General features: G+C 46.3%; 1 protein-coding gene across 1 annotated transcript in view; it reads right to left on the reverse strand.

Moving 5' to 3' along the window:
* Positions 1–25,922, reverse strand: part of Ninl (ninein like) — a 76,408-nt gene that overhangs the window by 41,524 nt on the left and 8,962 nt on the right. The window contains exons 2-4 of the mRNA XM_016003976.3: positions 6,882–7,075; positions 6,287–6,383; positions 831–1,003 (exon numbers count right to left, since the gene is read on the reverse strand). Of these exons, the coding sequence (XP_015859462.1) occupies positions 831–1,003; positions 6,287–6,383; positions 6,882–7,064 (453 nt within the window). The 5' untranslated portion in view covers positions 7,065–7,075. The remainder of the gene's footprint in view (positions 1–830; positions 1,004–6,286; positions 6,384–6,881; positions 7,076–25,922) is intronic.

The raw sequence follows: 25,922 nt of genomic DNA on the forward strand, positions 1-25,922 counted from the left end.
CAAATGAACACCAGGGTGACCAAGACTCTGTCCTTTTAAAGCTGCCCTAGCTCTCAGAGGTCAGAACTCAAGTTGGTGATAAAGTCAGTTCCGTTCTTCTACAGCAGCACTCACCTCAGCTGACAACACAGCGTTCTCTGAGTCTGCACTCTGAGTCAGGGATGAAGTGTCACAATGAAGACAGAAAGTCACGGGCTCAGAAGTGTGTTCCCTCAACCTGCCAGGACGGCAGAGGTGCATCTCCACCGAGTCACCTCGCCTGCCCGATGTACACCGATGCACAGAGTTCTTTACACGAAGCAGGCGAGGCTCCATTGCTAGCAGTGAAAGGCTCAGAGGCAGAGAAAAGCTCAGCTCCCACACTCCGGGAGGCACTGGCTGCACCATGCTGGACTACAGATGTGTGGACCTTGGTATACCCTGAGGCAGACAGTACTGTGGACTCCATACTCCCACATTCCTAACCTGGAGGCTCACCAAAGGCCCCTTTTTCCATTTCCTGGCATATAATGTTCCTCTGTTGTGAAACCCTAACTTGAACTTTCCACAATGAAAGGAAGTCGTGGCTGGAGAGCCACGGAAGAGAAGTAAAGGTCATCACAAAGTCCCCATTGCTCCAGTTCTGAAGGAGGGTGGCCTGGACCCAGGACTGCCACCAACAGAGAAGAGAGTTTCAGATGAAGCACAGCTGCCATGCACACCCAGGCTCTGACAACTCAAGGCCCAGGAACTTGCCCACATCCTCCAGGACCATGTGTATGGACAGTGACGAGCCCACAATTACTTCCCTAATGCTGGGCAATCTGGGTGGGAAGGGTTGGCTGACTCACCTCCACACTCTCCAGAGATGCAGAACGCCTCAGAGGTGGCTTCACACCACCCTTGGGCTGCTGTTCTGATCCATATTTGGTTGCAGTGGCCGAGTCACAAAGCTCAGGTCGGCTTCGACGGCCATACCACTTAGAGCCTCTCATGTACTTTGGAGGGACAGCACAGGAAGTGGCTGGAGAGACAAAAGGGGACAGGTGGAGGGGGGAAGGCTATAAAGCAGGCTGGTGGCCCTGCTGCCAACAAGGCCCTTTCCTAGAAGCTGCAGGTTAGAGCCTAGCGTGGCTCACAGACACACTGCTGAGCACGCTACCCTGGAGGACACAAGGACACTGAGCAGTTAACAGTGGCTGTCCTGTTACTTAAAGCAAAACTGGGAAAGCCAGGTTGGGCAAGGGGGTGCCTACTAAACACCGGGTGCTCTTTCCCTTTCCTAAGCATATTTCAGGGAAACGCCAACAGTCCAAGAACATGTAGCTAGAGAACTCAGGCTATTTCCCAGAACTCCTTTCTCAGTACTAGACTCAGGGTCACAGCCTGTATCCCAACAAGCCAAGCTCATCCACCATCATACTATGGCAATTAGAAGAGCCAAATTAGAAAGAGTAAAAAGCAGGTGTACTCAATGTGGCCACATTAAGAAGAGGAATAAAGAGATCCAGTGACCCACCCCCACCCCCACCCCCCGCACCCCACCCCCACCCCCCGCCCCGAGGTTAAGGTTTAACTAGAAGGCAAGAGACATGCATAATTTGGCCCTCTCAATCAAGGTATAGTTCTGCCTATCAGTGACCCATCAATGTCTTGACTTCAGTTTCTCCTGCAAGGCTGAAAACCTGCCAGCACCATGTGAAATCCTTCTGCTTTGCTTTCCTAGAGACAAGATCCTCCTCTAGCTTATACCAGGGTTCAGCAATTTCCTTCTCTCAGTGTGAGATTTCTGGGGGAAATTCCAATTCTCTGAGTGCCTTGTTCCACTGGTCCAGATAGCCAGAGTGAGGAACACATGTGTCTCTTTAGAAAATTCTCACTCTTGCTAGGTTGCTGATTACTTTAGGATCCCAAGCCCTTGGGGCTGGAGGGGCTCCACAGGCAGGCATGGGCGACAGACAAAGACAAACCCTGCAATCCCGTGCAGTCTGAAGGCAGAAGCAGCATGGACTGTAGTCTCCAGACTGAAGGGAATACTCTAAACCTTTCGCTTCCTTGTGGTCCTTCTCTCTTCAGTCAATCTGCACATCTCCACAATCCTAACTGGGCACATGGGAAGAAGACCACAGGATGGGCAACAAGAGAAGCAGTCATGCTGGGATGTGGATTCTGTAGAAGAATTCAGGATCAGGATTCTGAGGGAGGGCAGCTAAAAAGACCTGGACGAGCCCACTGAGGCCAGGCCTTTCATAGCACATGCTACTTAGGTTTTATCAAACAGAAGGCAGCTTCGTAAGACCAAAAACCACCTGGATTCTTTCCTCTGTGCTGATAGTCACTACCTGTTGACCCCTGGACCATCCGAGGAGAAATCCGGGTGACCTGAAGACACACAGGAATTGGGGATGAGGAACAAGGTTTAGTGAGGTCAATGCTGAGTTCCATTCTGGATAGGCTGAATGTGAAGTGACAGTGTAGCATTCAAGGTGTCTGAAAACACACTGGGTTGTTTTTTCAGGGACACTTTAACAATCATCATGAGTATCACTAATAACTACTCTAATACAACAGGAACTGGCAGGCTAGACGTAGTGTCCTTGAAGGGAGAGAGGCCATGGGGCATGTTGAGAAGAAGGAAAAGCATCCATCCCACTGAGAGCAATCAAGAGAACACATGAGAAAATGACCTGAGGCTAGAGTCAATTCCCCACAGGCAGAGAGAATAAAAAAAGGCTCGCGGGGTGTGTGTGTGTGTGTGTGTGTGTGTGTGTGTGTGTGTGTGTGTGTGTGTGTGTGTGTGGTGTGGTGGTGGTGCAGGGGTGCGGCACATGGTAAAAAACTTCAAGCAGGTCCTTTACGCTTCTTTGAGGGCTATGGATACCCTTTTCGGAGACCATGCACACTCTCTGTCTCTGGTCCTGTAGCCTAAATTTCCCTCAGAGGCTCTGCTATGCTGCTGTCTGTCTATCTGTGGTGACAATAACTCTTTTAATGACCTTCATAACTTCACCAATCTGCCTCAGTGTCTTTAAACCCCAACTCAAGATCTTTAGTCCTGTAAACAGAAAAACAAAGAGCGTATAGTTCAGTTGGAGGCCAACAAAACACCAGCCAAGATCAGAGAGCTGCAACACTTGCAAGGTCAATAGTTACAGTTTCGGTCAGGGCTGGCAGCCAGCAGAAGCCAAGGTTAGCAGCTAACAAAGCAAGCCAAAGAGGGACAGAGGGCAGTTCAGATGACTACGCTCCTAACTGGGAGAACAGTGCATGGTCATTTCCCCGGGTGATATGTTGAAAGCATTCAACATCTCAACTGAAACGACCTCAGTCTTGGTCCGGTTTCTGCCATAAATCCTATTAAAAGCCCCTACACATGTCTCTGCAGTGTTCCTTCCTTGGGACCCCCTTCCACCACCCTAGAGAGTTACTCTCACTTTTCCTTAATAAACCTGTGTGCTTGGCTCTCAAGAAGGAGCAGTCACAAAACAAAGGCTCTTGTCACTGACTGGCTTCCATCTGTGGGCAAGGGAGTTGGGCATGGCGCTCCCTTCCTGTCTCCTGGGGAAGCACTTTCTGGTAGGGCTAGAATACGAAACCCCTGTCCTGTGCAGTGGAAAGCATAAGACACCTGGACAACCTAAGAAGATGCCCACTCTCGTCCTCCCCACCAGGAGGCCTGCCACGGAGGAGACCCTGGCCACCGGGCCATGGCTACAGCCCCACCCTGGAGTTAGTTGGTCATATCTGAAAATGGTACAACTTGCCCATGCTTCTCTTTCTTGTGGGCTTCCTCCTGTCCAATGGTCCTGTTCATATCTCTATTGTCCATGATCAGGAGCCACACAAACTCCATACTGCTGTGACTCTATCTTCAACCACAGACAGGCAGCACTTCCCTTAGAGCAGTGAGCCATAGAGGAAAATACATGCTCTTCTTGCAACAGTCCTAAGGATCTCACCAGAGCAGCCCAAGGGGACAGCCCCCTCCACTGTGGAGAAGCACTACTCAAAAAAGGTACACACAGGGCTCTTCCCCACAGAAGCACCGATGGCAGAGCAGTGGGAACAATGACTGGACAGAGCACCATAGCTCTCCCATGAGGTGGGAGCACAGTAAGTCACCTGGACCCAGCGTTTCCCACCCACCCATCACAACATCAACTCGATATGCACTGCAAAACAGCTTGCAGGGGCCCCACTGTCTGGCCAGAACTCTGGAGACCTCTGTGCCACTGTGAAGTGTACAGACTATGAGAAAGTACAACAGAGCTGGGAAGCCAAGCGCATTTAGTTACATGTTCACCAATGGCCTTTAGCAAAAGAAAGGGGGAACAGAAACGCAGGGTGGCTCTTCCTAATCCAGGCATTTGGCCACATAAACACATGCTTATGGCAAGGTGGGGGGCACTAGGAGAGAAACTGGAAATCAGGATGAAGATGATGTAACCGGAACCAAAAAAGCAGGCAGGATAGCCAGATGGTTGAGGAGCAGGCAGGGGTGAGGCACAGGAATGGACTGAACCAGACTCGGCCCTGCAGGGGGAAGGCAGGGCTGACCCAACTCTGTGGCCAGAGGTCCATAACACAAGGTCAGTTCTGGTCGGAGGTAGCTGTTTCCAGACTGTGTATAGCTAGTTTCTCCAAACTGAAACATTCCCTCCTCCAGTCAGGAGGGAGGTTCACAGGACTAGCAAAGCTCTTGAAGCTGTCAGACTGAGGAAGCTGATGCAAGGCTCACAAGACCCCTGTCCGAGGCTGTATCAGCACTGAGCATCAGCTAGGGGAAAGAGGCTGGTGGAGAGTGGGCACCATCCATGCTCCTGTGAGTAACTAATCTCACTGGTTTCCCCACTGAGGCACGGGTAGAAATCTTTTCTTTGGCCTGTAGTCAGTGCTCTATCTAGAGCAAACAGACTTTTGTTCACATTTCTTCCCTGGAGGTCCCACAACAGAGATGGGCAGGAGTTGGTCTCCATTCAATGGCACATGGGGCCGTGTTTCAGGAAAGGCATGGGGCTACTCAGCTGAGAAAAGCTTCTCAGATTCTATCAAAAGAAAAGCAGGAGAACTGGTATTGGCGAGGAAGAAGTACAGACGTTAAAGAGGCTCACTTCTTCGGGAAACAGAACATGTTCCAGAGACGGTGCGTTCTAAGCTGTGCAGTGTCCCATGACAGGAAGTAGGGTAACTTTTACCTTTGGTCCGACAGAGGGGCTGGGTCTCACTTTTCCAAAGACATTTTGATATCCCAGTTACCGCCCAAACTCTTGTGTCAGGAGAGACCACCAGCCCTCTCTCTTCATGTTTGGAAAGAAAAGGATGAGACAAACACTTGTGCAAGCAGTGTGGGCTGACACAGACCCCAGGGCCCTCTGTCCTGCGCCCAGGGTCTCTGCCATCAGACAGGAGGTGGTGAAGGGGCTGATGACGTCATCCAAAGCAAGCAGCACGTGTTCTGACACTGTGTGCACAGGGACGGTGGATAACGGGGACTCAAACCCAGGCTGTCACGGACTAACGACGGATCAGGGACAAATGTCTTCTCAGCTCATCTGTGGGTGTGACAGGACCCCGGGATTTCTAAGACGGTAAAATCTACATAAAATACACAGGAAGCTCAAGGCCTAGCACCTAGAAGACAGCTAGTGTGAGTGCCTGTCCCTGTGACTTTCAATGTTACTCATCTCTATGTCTCTGCTCCTGACTCGGTAGGGTCCTTCAACTTAGTCACCCTACATGGTCATATAGCATGCCAGAGGGGGTAGTTGTTTCCAGTGAACCCTGAAATCACCCACCTCATACAGTCCTCATGTCCCTCAACAGAACTGCCTCCAGCTTCACCCCCCCCTACACACACACCCTGGCCAGGCCAAATGTTCTTGTACCTGAGGACCAAGTCCTTGGGCCTGGTGGCTTCTGCCATGACACAGCTGTACTTATTCTTGTGTTCCTGCCCCACAAGCATTTCCACAACTGGATTCCTGTTAGCCCTGTTAGGACACTAACACCACTGGCTGTGACACCAGATGCTACTGTCCAGGGCAGAAGGCCAGTGTCCTTGCTCGGTACCTCAGAGCCCTGGGTACCACCTCTCCCTGCTCCACACCCCTCAGCTCACTTGTCAGCGCCCCCTACAGAAAATGGATGTTACAATCTCATGACATTTACAGAAGCGGAAACTCCAGGTATTTTGCTCAAGTCTACACAGCTTGATGGTGACAGAAAGAAAGGCTGGAATTTAGAAAAGTTAAGAGGCCACAGACAAAGATAGGAAGGAAACTTTAGTGCTTAGAGGAAAGTCTCTTACCTGACTCCGAGGAGCTACCTTCATCATCAGAGGGTCCTACACCAGAGCCAGAGGACAGCACAGCCACAAAACCTTCCTTAAACTCCTCAAAGTTGACCTGTAGGAAGTTGAGTAAGAAGACACTGTTACTTTCCACAGATTCACATTTAACTTTCCACAGATTCACATTTAATTTGACGGACAAAACCAAACCAAACCAAACCACTAAGAGTCTTTTTTTCTCAAAAGACGTCTGATCACTGCCTTTTGGAGTGAGAACATTCCTTTCACTTTTCCAAATATGTACTTAAAATTATTTTCACTAGAAGATCTAACACAGAAGGTAAACGTGAACCACCATCCCACCACCAAATAAATCATTTTATAAAACCAAACTAAACAACACAATTGGAGAACAGCAGCTGGTGGGCGGGTCACCCACACATGGTGCGCGTGACTGCTTACATCCCACAAGCTCTTTCCACAACCCCAGAACAAGCCTGGCTCACTGCTGGCGACCTTCCTTTGCCAGCTGTCTTTCTTTGGGCGCCGTGTACCAAATGTCTGTGTCAGTGGCACAGCTCTGCACACTCCCTCACGGGGAGCCCACACTCACCCTGGCCAAGCGGTCATTTCCAAGAAGCATCTGCAGAAGGGCTGGCAGCTGCTCTTCCAGGCCAAGCTTAGTGCAGAGCTGGGTCAGCTCTTCCTGGTCCAGAAACCCGGTCCCCGTGGTGTCACAGCTGCTATAGACATCCCTGAGCTGGGAGACATAGTGGTCCTCTTCTTCGCTGTCCATCCCATAGCAGGCTGGTAACGAAGAAGAAAAGTACATGTCAGGACAGGTTTCCCGGCCCCACTCCTCTCAGGACTACATGTTGGACATGAGGTACCGTGTCCAAAGAGGCATCAGGAGCCCTTTCGGGGTCAAGTGCAGCTGGAGGAGTCAGCTTCTCTTTGCAGGAGAGGCTAGTGTCCAGGGCAGGGGCCCAAGCCGTTCGTCAGTCAGCAGTTACAAGAAAAGGGATTTTGTTCTTGTAAAAACAAAACAAACTCTAGAACAACTAACTAAAAAACAGATAAAGCCTGGTGCTGTGGCACTTGCCTACAGACCCAGCAACCTATGGGACTGAAGCAGAGAACTGCTTGAGCCCCAGAGTCTGAGGTCAGCCTGGGCAACATAACAATATTCCTTTCAAAGAAGGAAATGAGGAGGGGAGAAAGGAGCAAAGAAGAGAGGAAAGAAGGAGGAGGAGGAGAAGAGGAGAAAAGAGATAAGCACAAAAAAAGCTCAAACCATTCACAATTCCAACACCTAAAAAAAAAATTGTTAGTAATATCTTAAAGAGCAAACACCATTTTTCAGCACACACACACAGAAACACATACACACATACTCTTCTGTTTTATCTTATAAACACAAGATCTCTCCTTTTACATAAAAATATCTACTTGAAAATTAAATTAGTACATTCTACACTAAACTTCACTAAATAAAAGGGCATATGAAAGAGAAACACCAATAAAGGTATGCAGTAGTCCTAGATACAGGGAGGCTGAGGCAGGAGGCATAAAACGTTAAAGCCTCTTTCTCATGATACCTCCCCGGTGGTTGGCCGTGTCAAGATGAAGCTGAAAATCTTCTTCCCGGCCACAGGCTGTCAGAACCATTGGAGGGGATGACGAACTTGAACTTCTACTGTCTAGGAAAAGTGTACAGCCACAGAAGAGGGATGGATGGATGGATGGAGGTAATAAAAAATGGTGTGGCTGCTATGGAAACCCCCACAGAGATGCCACAAGGAAAACTAAAAGTAAAGTTATCCTATAACCAGCAATGCTTTTTCTGGGTAGATACCCCCAAAGAAGAGTAAGTAGGGTCTTAAAGAGATATTTGGACTTCTACATTCATTATAGCATTAACGCCAAAATGGCCAAGAGGAGAAGCACTCAAAGTGTCCATCAATGATAAAGATGTTAGGGTGGCCATGTGTCTTAGTCAGGGTTTCTATTGCTGTGATAAACACCATGACCAAAAGAAACTTGGGGAGGAAAGGGTTTGGCTTACACTTCTACATCACAGTCCATTATTAAAGGAAGTCAGAGCAGGAACTCAAGGCAGAAACCAAAGCAGTGGCCATCCAGGAGTGCTGCTTATTGGTTTGCTCAGTTAACTAGCTAGCTTTCTCTCTCTCTCTCTCTCTCTCTCTCTCTCTCTCTCTCTCTCTCTCTCTCTCTCTCTCTATTTTATTATGCATACAGTGCTCTATCTGCATGTATGCCTGCACACCAGAAGAGGGCACCAAATCTCATTATAGATGGTTGTGAGTCACCATGTGGTTGCTGGGAATTGAACTCAGGACCTCTGGAAGAGCAGCCAGTGCCATCTCCAGCCCCTCAGCTTGCTTTCTTATACTATCCAGGGGTGTCACTGCGCCCATGAGCTAGGCCTTCCCACATCCATCATTAATCAAGAAAATGCCCTACAGATTTGCCAAAGGACAATCTGATGGAGGCGTTTTCTCAATTGAGGTTCCTCTTCCCAGATAATTCTAGTTTGTGTCAAGTTCACACACATACACACACAAAAACAAACAAACAAACAAACAAAAACAACAAAACAAAACAAAAACCAGAATACTGTTTAATTAAAATATTGACACTTCCCATCCCCTTTTTGAGACAGGGTCTCACTGTAGTCTTGGCTGGCCTAGAACTTTCTACATAGAACAGTCTGACCCTGAACTCAGTGATCCACCTGCCTCTGCCTCCCGAGTGCTGGGATTAAAGGTGTGCATCACCACTGCCCGTTGATCAAGTGTTTTAACAGTAACAGAAAGAGAAGTAGGACACATCCGGATACCAGAATGCTCTGCCATCTTCATGGCCCACAGCAACATCCCACAGGCTTCCATCCATCCAAGGCCCAATGTCACATGTGACTACATTTTTACCTGCCACTGTCTGTCTCAAGTGCCCCTCACTCCCTCTCTCTTCTTCCTTCTCCCTGTCATCCCCAAACAGCCTCCACCCCAAGTGGCAATGTCCACAGGTAGTAGCTGCCTTACTGGCTCACGTTACATTGACAAGAGGCACTGGTTCCTAGTGTGGACTGAGGTAAGGTCGCATTGGGCCAAGCCCTGCACCAGCAACTGAGAGAGAAATGCACGTCACCATCCAGACTGGCATCAAAGTGCACTGAGGGGGCAGATGTGGCCTGTGCATCTGGCCAGAGCCCCGAGGTGGGACGGAGCCTGTGGCTGCTGAGCTCAGGGAGACAGCTGTGTGCTTCTGTCCGGTTTCCTTCCTACTAGAAAAGGGAACAGTGTGGTGCTTCCACAGCACCACTTCCGATCTCCACTTGCCATCACAAAAGGTATGGGTCAGTTCTGCCTCTTGTCAAGGACAATCAAAGATGTAACAAGTCTGCAGAAAGGACGCCGAGAATAAACTATCCTTCATGGGCAAATTTCTCAGGCAGTTACAGACAGCAACTTGGCCCGAAGTGGAACATCAAGACCTCAGGACCAAGGAAAAACTTCTTTAGAATTAACCATAAAGGACAGCATTACAGGGTCATGAGGAAAAACTCCCTTAGTTCCCTCAGTTTCCACAATATCAGGAGAGTTATAATGCCACAGCAGAATGATGGGGTCTTAAAGGCAGAAAGAGCCTTGGATCCCAAGGAACAAAGGGAGGTTTCTTGCCCTTCCAGGTTTTGGGGATGGGAGGTAAATTCCATACCATGTGACCCAGCCTGCTTAGGTCAGGAAGGCACAGGTGAAGGGCTAGCTTCAACAGGACATCCTGGGTCTGAGCAGCACTGAGCAGGTTCGGCCTTAGACTGTGGCTTCAAGGAGAAGGAGATGACTCAGCTGGGGGCTGCAAAGTCCCAGCACTGTGTCTCTTACCAACTCCTTAGAGAAGGAGGCTGCAGGGGGTTGGGAGTGGGGAGCCTGACTCTGGGAAGTGGACACAACTCGAGGGTCTGTAACCTAACACTTGTGAAAATATTATGTGGCAGATTTTCTATTTTCCCAACAAATCGCACCCAAACTGCTTCCCATTATTCTCAGTTGCCAGCTTTCACTGGGTGAAGAATCTTGTGACATCTAGACTGCCTCCTAAGGAAGCTGCTGTACCCATTCAAACGCCCCGGGCCAGACCTGCAGCAAAACAGTTTGTTGTCAATAATGAACACCATTTCCCTGGGCGTGTCAAAAGTCTGTTCTGTTTCTTCGTCACTCAAAATTCATTATTTGATACTCCTTAGGATTCCACAGATGTGTAAGATAATTTGCACATCAAACCACCCAAAAGCCTGGCTTTTGGCAGCTAAATGTAAAATGGGGTAATAATTCACTTGGCTGCTTCATGATATATGTTCTTCTAACAGAAATGAGGAGGCTCAAAAATGCTGATTTTGAAACTCAACGGTAAACATTGCTGCCAGGGGAAGCCAAGGCCTGTTCATCACACAGGAGTAACACATGGGATCTGCCCCAGCCAGTCACCCTCGGCAGTCACTCTACAGGACAGAGAAGCCCTCTGGAGGCAGAGGCAGCCAATGCTGGTTTGCAATCCATCTGTGCAGTCCCAAGGGAATCTAATCCCTGTCCCCACGCCAGGAGCAGCAAAGAAGATACATTAAGTGACGCTCCTCTGTGGGACCTGGGGACCTCTGTAATAGGAAACAAGCCCCACCAAATGGCCTCTATATATCTGCTTACTACGAACAAAAAAGACCAAAGGTAATCATTCCAGATGGGGTCCTGGCTTGCCAGGAGCCAGAACCCAGGATCCAGCTGAGTACCACACACCACACTTAGTGGTCTTGCCTTCAGTAGCAGCGTTTGCCCTCAGCACTCCTTAGCCATCAGAATCAATTTCTATACTATTGATTGGCCTTGCAAATATTTCACTGATTGAGCCATCACTCCAGACTCCTTAGTCCTTTTTGACTGGTTTCTTCATCATCAGTTTTAAGTTATAATGTATATTCTAAACATTAAACTTCCATCAGATATACAGCTGGCAAAGATATTCTCCCGTTCTGCAGGCATCTCTTCACTCAGTTAACTGTTTTCTTTGCTGTACTGAAGCTTTTTAATTTTATAACAGCGCATTTGTCAATGGTTGGCCAAATCTCCTAAGCAAATGGAATCCAAGTCACAAAATTCTTACCCGTGTTTCTACCTAGATGAGTTTTTCCTACTTTTCTAATAGCAATTTCAGAGTATCAGGTCTTACATTAAGGCCTTTGGTCCCTTTGGAGCTGATTTTTATGTAGACAGAAAGATAAAGATCTGGTTTCACCCTTCTCCATTAAATATCCAATTTTCCTAGCACCATTCGTGGGCAAGTTGCAGACCAATCCAGGCTATGTAATGAAACTATGTCTATAAACAAATGCATAAATAAATTCAAAATGTAAAAGACATAGATTCCTAGGATTCACTTCAAATTTGCTTGTTCTCTTTCCAAACATTTATTAACTATTTAATCAACAGTAAAGAATCATGAAGAAGCTGAATTATGAGACTGGTCAGTTTCTTGGTTCCTAAAATGTACAGTGGGTAGATATGAGCTCTGTTTAAGGAGTAATTAGTGCTTTGTACAGCATTTGTCTACTAAAGACCTGGGGGGAAATGCAAGAAAGTCTACACACAGAAATAGCTGTCTATCATTTCTGACATCAGAAAACTTAAGAATGTCATTTAATTGATACTGTTGGATCTTTCTATACTTGTTAGAATTTGGTCCATCCTACCATAGATTTAGGCAAAGGCTGAGAAGACTACAAGACAGAAATTAGCATCCTATCCCCAGTGATAAAAATCTAGAGTGTGTGGGGTTGGAAAGACAGATCACTGCTTAAGAGCACTTACTGCTGTTATGGAGGACAGACATTCATTTCCCGGCACCCATATAGGGTGGCTCAAAACCTCCAAGTTGTCAGCTCCAGGGTATCAAGCACATGGAGCCTACATAGGTACCTTCACTCACATGAACTTACCCACTCACACAGAGACAAGACATAATGAAAAATGAATTCAAAACTTTTTAAAATCTCTATTTGAGGAACAGAATAATATTCAGCTATTTTTTTTTCCCAAAAAAGGATTCTCTGTGTAGCTTTGGAGCCTGTCCTGGAACTTGCTTTGTAGACCAGGCTGGCCTCAAACTCACTGAGACCCACTTGCCTCTGCCTCCCAAGTGCTGGGATTAAAGGCGTGTGCCACCACTGCCTGGCTATATTCAGCTATTTTTAAAAAATGTTAATGCTCTAATAAAAAGTCATCAATGCAATTAGAGCACTATTTTTGTATCTACAGCAAATAACACTCTTATGGACGTGCTGCTTTTAGGACCATTTTATACCTGATTGAAAAGATAAGATTTTATGTGCTGTTGTTTTAATGGACTTCTGCTATTTATGTTAAAGATATTTGGCTATCTAGGAAACTGTCTTTAAATAGATATTTCAAGTATCTATATAAAATCTTTTAAAAATCTTTTAAAAAATCTTTTTAAAAGATTTTATATAGATGCAATAGCCCTTTTATTTGTTGCTTTCAGAAGTATGTGTCTACACAATACACATTAAGCCAAAGTTAATGCACTTAAACGAATATAAATTAATACATGCAAAGTGACCCACAAATGCAGTTTGCAGTGTGTTCTGGTGTAAAACCTGCTCTTTGGACACACACACACACACACAAAACCACACTTCTTTGAGATAGGGTCCTCTTTGTATATCCCTAGAACTTGATACAGACGAGGCTGGCCCTGAACTCACATAAATCTACCTGCTTCTGCATCCCTAGTGCTGGGGTTAAGGCACATGCTCACACCTACTGATTGATTTTGCTTTTTTTTTTTTTTTTTGTGATATATATTTTTTATTTTACAATACCATTCAGTTCTACATATCAGCCATGGGTTCCCCTATTCTCCCCCCTCCCACGCCCTCCCCTTACCCCCAGCCCACCCTCCATTCCCACCTCCTCCAGGACAAGTCCTCCCCCGAGGACTGTGATCGACTTGGTAGACTCAGTCCAGGGAGGTCCAGTCCCTTCCTCCCAGACTGAGCCAAGTGTCCCTGCATAAGTTCCTGGTTTCAAACAGCCAACTCATGGAATGAGCACAGGACTTGGTCCCACTGCCTAGATGCCTCCCAAACTGATCAAGCCAATCAACTGTCTCACCTATTCAGAGGGCCTGATCCAGCTGGGAGCCCCTCAGTCTTTGGTTCATAGTTCATGTGTTTCCATTCATTTGGCTATTTTTTTTCAATAATTGAGTAAAACTGAAATTTATTATATGCCACAGTCGTCCTAGGGACCTCCATGCTATATATATAGCCTCTATGGTTCTATGGGTTGTGGTCTGATTGTTCTGATTTTGCTTTTTAACACCCCGGTCTTGAATCTATTTGCGTCTGCTGAACAGCATTTAGTTATTATCTATGTAAGATACACTCCACACCATCTCTTTGTAAGGACTGCTGCTCCTCTCCACAATTGTAAGGGCTTTAACTTTTCCATTTACCAGTCCTGTAGTTGTATTGTCCTAATGATGCTGAATTTTACTTCAATGGCACAAGCTGAAAAGATACCTGGAGGACAGACCTCTTCTGTGGAATGCTGCTGCCTGGGGCTGGCTCTTTCATACATGTATGCTGAGCCTTCTTGTTGTTGTTGTTTGTTTTTGCTCTTTTGGGGGCCCATCACCCAGCTCCCAAATAAATCACACATGGAGGCTTATTCTTATTTACAAATGCTCAGCCTTTGCTTGGCTTGTTTCTTGCCAGCTTTTCTTAAATTAACCCATTTATCTTTTGCCTCTGGACTGTTATCTTTCTCTATTTTGTGTATCTTTTTTTTTTCTTACTCTATTGCTGGTTGGGTAGCTGGGTGGCTGACCCCTGATGTCCTCCTCCTCTGGTTCCTTCCTTTTTTCTCCCAGATTTCTCCTCCTATATAGTCTCTCTGCTTGCCAGTCCCACCTATCCTTTCTCCTGCCTCGCCATTGGTCGTTCAGTTCTTTATTAGAACATCAGGTATTATAGAAAGGCACAGTAACCCAGCTTCACAGAGTTAAACAAATGCAACATAAACAAAAGTAACACACCTTAAAACAATATTCTACAACTTTTAGGATTCAATGCTTAGAAAAAAACTTCCCCAAAGGCAGTCTCTAAAACACAATTGTTAACAATGCTAACCATTTTAGTTTTTATGCTTGAATAATCCTGTTTTATGATTATTTTCTTTAGCAGAAATAATTAAATAGGCTCTCACATTTGACATCCTACACAATGCCTCCACATAACTGACAAATCGGTAAATAAGTACTTAATTTTCAAATTGGTATGACAATTATTGGTGTTTATAAAGCTTTGAAAGTACTATCTGCTGACATTCTGAGAAGTATTTCTTCTTAATAGTTCCTTTCTTGAGCTTTGTGATGTTGGTAAATGTTCTGCAGAAGCACAATGGTACCCAAACAAGTACTTTGGAGATGCTAGGACTTCACATAGATGACAAACAAAATAGAATCCAGATTTGCTTGACACAAGAGACACTCTATACATCTGAGCTGCTTAAACTTGGCTCACTAACAATAACTCCTTAACATCCATCATGTACCTTAAGACATGGAAATCCTTGCTTCACACACATCCCCTCAGCTGCTTATGTGTATGCACCATGTCCAGCAGCAAGGACTAATAATTTTCGATACAGTAGAGTCATGTAGTTGGAAGTTTTCTTGTGTGCTGCCTGGTCCTGCAGCCGCTCAGACCCAATTACGAACTGGATGGCCTATGGCTCAAGCTTCTTGCTAGCTAGCTCTCATAACTTAACCCATTTCTATTAATCTATAAGTTGCCAACAGCTGTAGCGTTGTTACTGGTCTGCTGGTATCTTGCTGCTCCTTGGGTGGCGGCTGGAGTCTCCCCTTACTCTCCTTTCTCCTTTCACTCTCTCTTGGATTTTCCCACCTGGCTCCATCCTGCCCTGCCATAGGCCAATGCAGCTTTATTTATCAACCAATCAGAGCAACACATATTCACAGCATACAGAAAGAAATCCCACAGCAGAGTCTTACATCATGTAGAAAACAAAAGTAGGGCTGGAGAGATGGCTCAGAGGTTAAGAGCACTGACTACTCTTCCAGAGGTCCTGAGTTCAATTCCCAGCAACCACATGGTGGCTCACAACCATCTGTAGTGAGACCTGGCGCCCTCTTCTGTCATGCAGGCAGAACACTGTATATGTAATAAATAAATAAATATTAAAAAAAAAGAAAAAGAAAACAAAAGTAATACTCACCTGTGTAAAGGCAAAAAGGCCAATACGAAGATAAAACTACCAAAGAAAATGCCTCACTCTCTAGGAACAAACACTAACTGCTTGGAGTCAGAACCAGTGGCTCCCCGCCGTGATGAGAATGGACTGAACCTCTGAAACTATAAGCCACCCCAATTAAATGTTTTGTTTACAAAAGTTGCCATGGTCATGGTGTCTCTTCACAGCAATAAGAACCTAACTGAGACAGAAGTTCATACCAGGGACTAGGGGGTTGCTGTGATAGGCTTGACCATGTTTTTGTTTGGAGTAATGTAGACTACAGTTTGACTCAGAGGCTACAGGAAGTCAACTGACTGTCACACTGAGGGAAGCTTGAGAAGAAGAGAACTCAAAGCCAGCCCCCACAGTGACACACTTCCTCCAACAGGGCCATACCTCCTAATAGTGCTACTCCCTTTGGGGGCCATTTTCCTTCAAACTACCACAAAGACTGTCAATGTTTTGTCTCTTGTAACGGGGGTCCTTGTTTTCCTGACTTTTTGTCTTTCCATTCCCCTTCTTTCCTTTCTGCACTGACCCTTCTTCCTTCTGTCCATCCACTGTGTTTGTCTTTGATTTGTTCTTCCTTCTTTGTTTCTTGGGGGGGGGGGGTGCCCAATATCTAATCTATTAGCGCTCCTACAAGGGATTCTAATTTCTTTTCTCCGTCATCTTTACTTGCTATTGTTACTGGTCATTTCTCCCAAGAGAAGTGAAATGTGATGACGACAAGGGAGCCCAAGGCCAGTTCCTTTGAAGGGCACAACCCTGGCCAAGGATGACTATGTTATGGGCACCCTAGGTGAAGGGCCCTTTGGACAAGTCAAAGTGGCTCTCCACCTTTGTGATCCAGACCCTGGTGACCATCAAAATATTGAAAAGGGGCACAAGTAGAGACACCCCTGATCAGCTCTGAGACTTAGCTCCTGAAAGCTTTACAGCATCCTCACATAGTACAGCCGCTGCAGGTCATTGAGACCAAGCAGAAAGCCTACCTGGTGATGGAATGTGCTGCCTGGGGACCCCTGCTGAAACAGGTCACCAAGTGTGGGCATCTGAAGCAGGAGGAAGATGCACGTACTTTATTTGGGCAACTGATTTTGGCCATCAAATACATACACAGTCACAATATTGCCCACAGAGACATCAAGTCTGAAAACATCCTCTAGACTGGGAGGGGAACATCAAACTCAATGATTCTGGTCTGGGGAAAAGACTTGCTTCTGGGAAAAAAGTCAAGAGCTTCTAGGGGTACAAATGAACATTGTGTTCCCAAGGTGTGTGGTCACTCACAATATGAAGTGCTCCGCACCGACATCTGGAGCCTTGGAGTGGTCCTCTACTTTTAGTGACTGGACACCTCCCACCAGAGAGACTGAGCACTCCAAGTCGCAGATTTTATCCTACATCACCATTCCCCAGAGTTTCAAGACCTACTGAACCGATTAATGACTGTGGACCCCACAAAGAGCCACCCCCACCCCCGCATTGTGGAAGTTATGGCACACCCGTGGCTGCACCATGAGGAAGACACATTGATTTCTTCTGCAGAAATTCCAAGAGAACCAGACCCCAACCTTGCTTTCCAGATGTTTTCAATGGGGTACAAAATTCAAGAGATCAAAGATGCTTTGAACCAAAAAGAATATACTTGCGCCATGGCAACCTATTTAATTCTTCAAAAGCAGCAGAGGCGGCACAGAATTGACCACGATGGAGGGCAGGGTGGTACAATGGCCCCTGCAGAACCTCCCAAGCTTCCTCTGCCTCTAAGGAGGGGGAACAGTGCCCCTACCCTTCCCAACTTCACTTTGCCCACTCTCTCTGAACTGCCTGGAGATGAGAGGAAAGGATGTAGGGCGCATAGTGTGCCTCCCACCCTTTCTTCCTTGAAAAGAGCCCTCCTGGAAAAAAACCTCCCCCCAGGACTGGCTAATGCCTCACTTTAAAAACTAGACATTTGGAGAGACTGAGAATACCATTGAGTGTTGTTCGAATCTTAGATGGTCTTTTAATAAAAAACCCAGAGCCAGATATCAGGGCGAAAGCTGAAAGATCAGAGAAGCAGAGCAGCAGCCACTAGTTCTTACCTCTACGAAATCCTCAGCCTTAAGAGAGCGAGTTATTGTTTCCTCACACCTTATATACTTTTCTGTGCCCTGCCATTTTACTTCCTGAGATTAAAGGCGTGTGTGCTTCCCAAGCAAAGGAACAAGATCCCAAGTTCTGGGATTAAAGGTGTGCACCACCACTGCCTGACCTCTATGTCTAATCTAGTGGCTGGCTCTGTCCTCTGATCCTCAGGCAAGTTTGTTAGGGTACACAATATATCACCATAATTTAGTCCACATCTTCACCAACAATGTCCTCAGTGTTCACATCCTCACAAGTCTCAAGTGTGAGCACTGAGAGCTAAGATGAGAGACATTAGGAGTAGAACATCCTCCCGGGAGTCCACATCCAGGAGCCCCATTCCCAGGGAGCCAGTCCAGGAAGAGAGCACAGGCAGAAAATCCTTACAAGACAGCAGCCCCATTCTCCAGGGAAACAGACCCTCAGGAGAACCTCTGAGGGCAGCACCAGGGTGTGCCCAGAATCCCACAGAGACCCAGAAACCCTGGGAAAGGAGATCCACGGAGTAGGTGGGTAGCCATTCCAGCCTTGATCTGGAAGTTCCAACCCCCATTAAGGCTTTGGTAACTGTCACGCCTACAAGGCAGGGCCAAGAGAGGACCCTGAAGACCTGAGATCCGGATGCGAGGGCTCTCTTGGTTCCCAGACCCTGGACGCTGGAGGTAGACCTAGCAGAGTTCTTCAGAGAACACCGCCGGACTGCACCTTTCCCAGACCCTGTAGCCTATCCCTTCACTTGTAAGTTACCCCACAAAATAAACGTCCCTTTTAACTACGTGGAGTGGCCTTAAGAATTTCACTAATATCATAGCATTAGTTTGTCTCTTCATCAGCAAAAAGTGTCTTCTTTCTCTTCCAATACACGTTGGGTGCCAGAGCAGAAAGATTGAGGGTCAAATGCCCAGCCCCTGAAAGATACAAAGAATTCAGGAATAACACTCCCCAGAGCAACTAAGGCAGACCACAGCAACTGCTTTGGAGAAGCTGGTGTGAATCTTCCAGGCAGAGCTGGGGGTCGGGGATGGGGGGATGGGGGACTGTGGAGCGGGGCAGAAGTCCAGCATTAGGTGGGTATGTTTACTCAAAGGATATTTATAAAGCAAACACACTCATAACGACCATCCAGAGTAAGAAAAGACACAATGACAGCATGTCCGGGAGATCCCACTGCGCCATCCACTTCAGAGGTATCTGAGGTGTACTTTGAAGACTGTAAAATTTCTTTCAAATGTCTTAAAAACATCTTTTTTGACCCCAATATTGATAGGAGTTCCCTTGGAAAGTGACATTTCTCCTGGAAATCACAAAGCACAGTGTAATGAAATACCTCATAGTTGACCTTTTTTTTTTTTTCTTTCCTTAACTGGAATTCAAAGGTTAATCATCCATGTATGACAACACCCCCCCCCCCCATAATCATAGCTACCTGGAAGGCAGATACAGGAAAACTACTTATATCCAGAAGTTCAAGACCAGCCTTGGCAACATACTAAGACCCACAGCCTTGAAAAGAAAACTTTACTCTGACACTTCAGTTTCATATAAACCACACACACACTTTAAGATGTCATAAATGAATGAAGATACATGTCTAAGTTTATATTTGAATTATACCATAAATCTTGTATATAAAAATCAGTGCCTGATCAAAGAAAATTCCAATGTTCTATAAAGTTTTATAGAAACACACACATAAAACTGAATAATTTTAAAATCAGAGGGGTCTGTAATCCAATCAAAGTGGCCCTTTCACAGACGAAGACTGGTGTCAATGAAAGCAGCAGCTTTCACCTCACAGGAATAAAAGGCACAGCTTACTCTAAAGCTAAATGTCAGTGATCACGTCCTAGGAATGCAGACTTGGGTCCTCCCCAAAGTAAGAGGATAAAGAAAGCCATGGATCAAGACACTTTTTAAATATATTGGTGGGCACATCAGGTGGGCAGGTCATAAAAATGGCCTTGGACGCTGACAACACTCTCAGCCCTTTCACCGATGGAAGAGTAGGGTTTTGTTAAGCTAATGCATTCCAGAATGTTTTTATCTGTTAGTCACAGGATGTTAAGTCTGAGAGAGGGAGGCAAGGAACGGCTATTTAGTGGCAAGCCAGAGATAGATTATAATTAGGCTCTGGACCAGCAACACTGCAAGCCTTTCCGAGTCGTCACCAGCATTCTAATCTGTCAGTCAGCCTCTGCAGACACGGCTCCTTTCCAGGAATTCTGATTCACAGTTTCTCCCATCGGCCAACCATCAAACTGTGTCTGGTTTGGGGATATATACTATTGATCAAATACTATAATGTCTTGAATAGCTAGGAAAGCTCATTTCTAGGATGTGATGGAGATGAGGGTGAGCAGAGAGTAAGAGAGCAGTCTTCAGGGAATGGATGAGCTGGTAAAGCCATTAAGAAACTCTGTATCAAAAGTATTAGCCATCATTATACTCACGCTGGAAAAACACAAAAGGCAAACTGCAAAGAAAAGCCGCCTCAAGGAAGCACCTGAAGGAAAGCAAAGAGCAGGAGGATTCTGGAAGTAAGCTCCAGTCACTGAGCGGTCCCCACACTCACACAGCAGCTGCAACCGTGATGGGAAACCAGTCTTGAGTGTGTGACACCTGTAATCCCTGCATTTGGGAGCTGGAGTCAAGGAAAGAAAAATCCTGTTTCAAAAACGGGAGGGCAGAGCAGGGGACGTGGCTCAGCAGTTCAGAGCATGGGCTACTCTTACAGAGGCCTCGCCTGGGTTCAGCTCTCAGCACTCATATGGCGGATCCCAGCCATCTCTAGCCAGTTTCAAGGGATCCAACGCCCTCTTCTGTCCTCTGTGAACACCAGGCATGCAAAGGCTTGCAGCTTGCCAGCTGAGTTTATGGCCCTCCCCTCATCAGGCAGGCAGAGATCCACAGCCCTTCCTTCCACGTGGATAACAACAATAACAGTATCAACACTCACCTCAGCTATCGGCAGGACCCAAGCAGGACTCGGGAAGCTGTGACTGTCCACCCCTTGCCTAGAAGGCAGATGTGGTTGGCTGCTGAGGGCTGAGGGCACAGCGGAGGATATGTCTCCAGCTCTGTGCTTCTCAGAGATCTTTAAACACGTGTTGAGGGGCAGCTCTAAGTGGGTGGACGGAGGTACTGAGTATCCTGGTACACACAGTTTTGAGGGTTGTAACAAAGCAGTAAAATGTAGAGACAGCTCTGACCCCATTTCATACTCTGGCCAGTAAGCTCTTCCCCCACATCAAGCACCAGAAGCGAGTCACAGACCCACACTTTCTGCTCTGCTCTACAAGGGCATTTTGTTTCTAAGGCCTTGTATTATTCTCCAGGGTTTTTATGTTTTGCATTATTTTTAGTTTCCAGCAATTAGCTGTAAGCAGTGCCTATCTCAAGGGACCTCAACAACCTCATCCTACACAGACGACTATCTGTGACAACTTTCATTGAGCCACAGGGATAGTCAAACCCAGGGTGCTTCTTTCATATAAGAGAAACCAAGCTTACAGGGCTCCCCAGCCTGATGACCCAGGGCCACAGAACACTTCTCAGCTGTCAAGTCACCTCCAGATGACAGAAATGCTCTGCTGGGCAGGAGCATAAAAGATCAGCAGTACACTGTAACTTGCTGGGGTAAGTTACCAGGAAAGAGGTACAACACTGTGTGCACACGACCCACGGACCGCCATGTTCCAGACAGAAAGGCCAATACAGTCTGCTCACACCTGCAGTCTCAGCTACCCGGTGAGCTGACTCGGGCAAATCACTGGAACCCAGGAGTTTGAAGCCAACCTGGGCAAAACAGCCAGATTCCGTCTCAAGCTTTAAAAAGGGCTAGGAGAAGCAAGGTATACAGCATTCATTCACTGGCACATACTGAGCACCCACGATATACCTCACAGCATCCTAAATCCTTGGGGTACTATAGCCAACATGCATGCAGGTGGTGTACACACATACATGCAGGGAAAACACCCATATACATAAAATTAAATTAAATAAATATTTAAAAACAGGGGTGAGGAAGGGAGGGAGGGGATGCATTAAACAGTTTTGGTAACTAAAAAAGTCCGAAGTCTGGGACTTGAGTCACTTGGGTATGTCTGAATGTGCCCCTTGGCAGGTCACATGCTGGAAGTTTTGTATGAAGTAGGGCAGTGCTGGGAGGTGGCAGAACTACTAAAAGGCAGGGTCTAGTGCAAGGACATTAGTTCACAAGGGATACGCCCTCACCACTGAGGCCACCTTCCCAGTGAAGGTAAAAATCAGTGTTCTTTAAGAAATTCGAAGAGAACCACAACATCAGTGCTGTTCAGGTCACAAACCAAGAAGTATTTCAAAATCTGTCACAGAAATGCCAAGTCAAAAAAACCACTCTCAAGAAAAACGCATCCAGGGAACCACCCAGAAGATCCAGAGGTTTGACCAAGTGGCTTTCAGCTCCTGTTGGCCACTGCGGCCACTCAAGGGTGCGGAGGAAAGGTTCTGCATGTGAGCATGCACACCAGGAATCTTGGCAGAGAAACACACCATGTTAAAAGGACCAAATGGAAGAAGTTCCAAACTAAATGCCAAGTGTCTGAAACTAAAACCTCGCCTGAGGGCTCCTCAGCAGCACAGAGATGACCGAGGGGAGGAGACAGTGAGAAGCTACCCCATCTTCAGAACAGAGACAGTGATCTAAGGTGTATGCGCACACGCGCACGCATCTAACAATAATTAAAGTGAAAGAGGTCATGATTTGAAAGAGAACAAGGGGGGGTGTATGGGAGGGCTTTGAGGGAGCAAAGGGAGAGAGAAATGATATAATTATAATCTTAAAAAAACCCACATTATTTAAAAAAAAAAAAAAAAAAAAGAGCCCCAGGGCTGGAGAGATGGCTCAACAGTCAAGGGCACTGGCTGCTCTTCCAGAGGACCCAGGTTCAATTCCCAGTACCCACATGGTACACACAACTGTCTGTAACTCCAGTACTAGGGATATGATGCCCTCTTCTGGCTTCCACAGGCATTGCAGGCATGTGGGTCACAGACACACAGGCAGGCAAAACACCTTACACATACAAAAAAAAACTTTTTTAATCTAAAAAAGGAAATTAACTCTAAGACTAAGGCATTAATTTCAAAGGCCCAGAACACAAGATGAGAAAATGTAATAGAGCCCTTTCCCTAAAGGGCCTAAGTTGCTACACATTTTGCCATTCTGAGTAGTTGTGTTTTGTTTTAGTCAGGTGACCTTAAAGGCTGAGGGAGAAAAACAAACCGAGGCCTGGGAGATTTTTTCAACACTTGCCTCCTGGTGGTGCAGGTCCTGGGATCTCCTCTCAGTCCATGGCTGAAACTTGTGGAACACTTGCTAAATAACCTTTGATAAACAAAACTAACATTTCTAGAGCTCAAATTCCTGGGCACATTCCTAAGCACTGATGCACTGACCCATTTGGCAGAGGACCCAAGACTGTTCCCAACAGACAGGTAAGGAAACTGAGGCATGGAGATATGGTGATATTTTATTTGTGCTGAAATGTGATTTTATTTGTATGTTAATAAATAAAGTTGCCTGGGGGTCAGAGCTAATAGCAAGCCATAGCAGAAGCCGGCAGTGGTGGCGCACACCTTTAATCCCGATCACATGACAGGCAAATCTCTGTGTGTTCAAGGATACAGCCAGCATGGAGACACACGCCTTTAATCTCAATACCCACCATAGAGACCTGGAGGTCTGTATAGACAGGCAGTGACGAGGAGGTCATGTGGTTGGGTCTACAACCAATGAGAAGGCAGAACAGAAAGTCAATAAAAAGACAGACACACAGGAAGTAGGTCTCTTTCTCAGGAGAAGGACGACAGTGGCAGCAAAGGGTAAGAAGGCAGTTTTAGTCTCAGCTCTTAGCTACTGCTCTGACCTCTGCATTTGGCTCTGTGTTTCTTATTTAATAAGACCATTACAACTACTTAGAGAGGCACGCAATCTGTCTAAGGCTGTCGCAGAGCAGACCCACAGTTGACTTCAAGGCTGCTAGCAGGCTGGGAAGATGTGTCATTGGGAAGAGTCTTAGCTCTGCAAACAAGAACCTGAATTCAGATGCCCAGCACCCACACAAAGCTATGTATGGTCCAAAAAGCACAGACAGGATTCTGGGGTTCAATGCCAGCCAGTCTAGCTAGAAAGAAACCAACAAGCCACTGGTGAGCTCCAGATTCAATGAGCAACCCATGCGCTAAGGGAATAAAATGATAAGGAAGAGCTGGACACCCAATGTCCTCCTCTGGCCTCTACACTCACACATGCACATGTACCACTGACATCATCATCATCATCACCATCACACACACACACACACACACACACACACACACACACACACACACGCTTTTACACACACTGCTTTCCCACTGGCTTTGCTGTAGATGCCTCTGACTAACGAAAAGTTACTACCTTGTTGAAGAAGTTGCCTTCCACAGGCCTCCCCTATCCTACACAGGAAGTTGCTTGTTTCTACCTCCCCTGACCTCCAGGGAGAAGTAGCCTTCAGTTATCTTCTCCTGATGGGGAAAATAATACCTTTTGTAACTGCCCTGGAACCAATCCAGAGAAAAGGAGCTAAAAAGATGTGAGTTCTAGAACTTTCTAATCAGAAACTTTTCTTTAGATTCACAGAACCCCCATGACTTAGAACGGCCTGGCCTGGTGTCAGAAAAGCAGACCTCCCAAAGTTTCTAGCCTGTGCCAGCCCACCTTCCTGACTCCCTTTGCAAGCCTTGTACCCATAACACCCCAGCAGGGTGGCCTTTGTTGGACAGCCAGCATGGAGCCTGTGGCCTAGTTAGGGTTTCTATTACTGTGATGAAATCATGACCAAAAGCAAGTTGAGGAGGGAAGGGTTTATTTGACTTACACTTCCACATTGAAGGAAGTCAAGGCAGAAACTCAAACAGGGTAGGAACAGGAGACAGGAGCTGACACAGAGGCCATGGAGGGATGCTGCTTACTGGCTTGCTCCCCATGGTTTTCTCAGCCTGCTTTCTTATAGAACCCAGGACCACCAGTTCAGGAATGGCACCATCCATAATGGGTTGAGCCCTCCCCCATCAATCACTAATTAATAAAATGCCCTACAGTCAGATATTATGGAGGTATTTTATCAACTGAAGTTTCCTCTTTTCAGATAACTGTAAGTTGACATAAAACTAGGCAGCACACTAACTTTCCAAATAAATCTTTTTCCTTGCCCAAACAACTGGCCCCTCTAGTGGTTGGATTTTTCCAGTGGCAACAAATATAGGTCTTGGCTATGAGGCCATAGAGCTGATTAAATGAGTCCTAACTCCAGTTACAAAACCAACTAACTTTTTAAAAATATAGTTCCTCATTCCTACCAACAGTACACAAACACATCCAGAATTTTTAGTTCCTAAAGAAATGTTTCAGGGCTGGAAAGATGGCTCAGCACTTAAGGGCCTTGGGTGCTCTTCAGAGGACCCAGATTCTATTCCCAGCAACCACATGGTGGCTTACAACCCTCTGTAACTCAAGTTCCAGAGGATTCAGTGCCCTCTTTTGGCCTCCACAGCAGCAAGCACAAGAGTGGTGCACAGACATGCATGCAGGCAAAACACTCATGCCCATAAAATAAAACATTTTAAATTAAAACTGTTTCTACGAAATACGGGGATTTCGTATCCAAAATACATTGGAACATTATTATTATCTCTTTCATTTCCCTACCATACGTACAGTCTTAATATCATGCAAGAATCTGTAATAGTACTCCTTAGGAACTACAGGGAAAGAGCATTAATGTCAACAGTCCCCCAAATTAAGAAAGAAAAGTTTCAGCCAAGCATTTTACACCCTAACCCCCAGTAAGATGCTTTCTCCTCACCAGAACCTGGGTGTAACTTTTTGTTTTGTTTTGTTTTTTTTGTTTTTTTGAGACAGGGTTTCTCTGTGTAGCTTTGCGCCTTTCCTGGAACTCACTTGGTAGTCCAGGCTGGCCTCGAACTCATAGAGATCTGCCTGGCTCTGCCTCCCGAGTGCTGGGATTAAAGGCGTGCGCCACCACCGCCCGGCTAGGTGTAACTTTTTTTCATGTTAGCTATAAAGGAAATAAGAGAATAAAATGGTACAGCCTATAAAATCTAATCAGAAACCCCAAGAGTGT

Source organism: Peromyscus maniculatus, chromosome 4, assembly GCF_049852395.1.
Source record: "Peromyscus maniculatus bairdii isolate BWxNUB_F1_BW_parent chromosome 4, HU_Pman_BW_mat_3.1, whole genome shotgun sequence".
In the NCBI taxonomy this organism is placed as follows: Eukaryota; Metazoa; Chordata; class Mammalia; order Rodentia; family Cricetidae; genus Peromyscus; species Peromyscus maniculatus.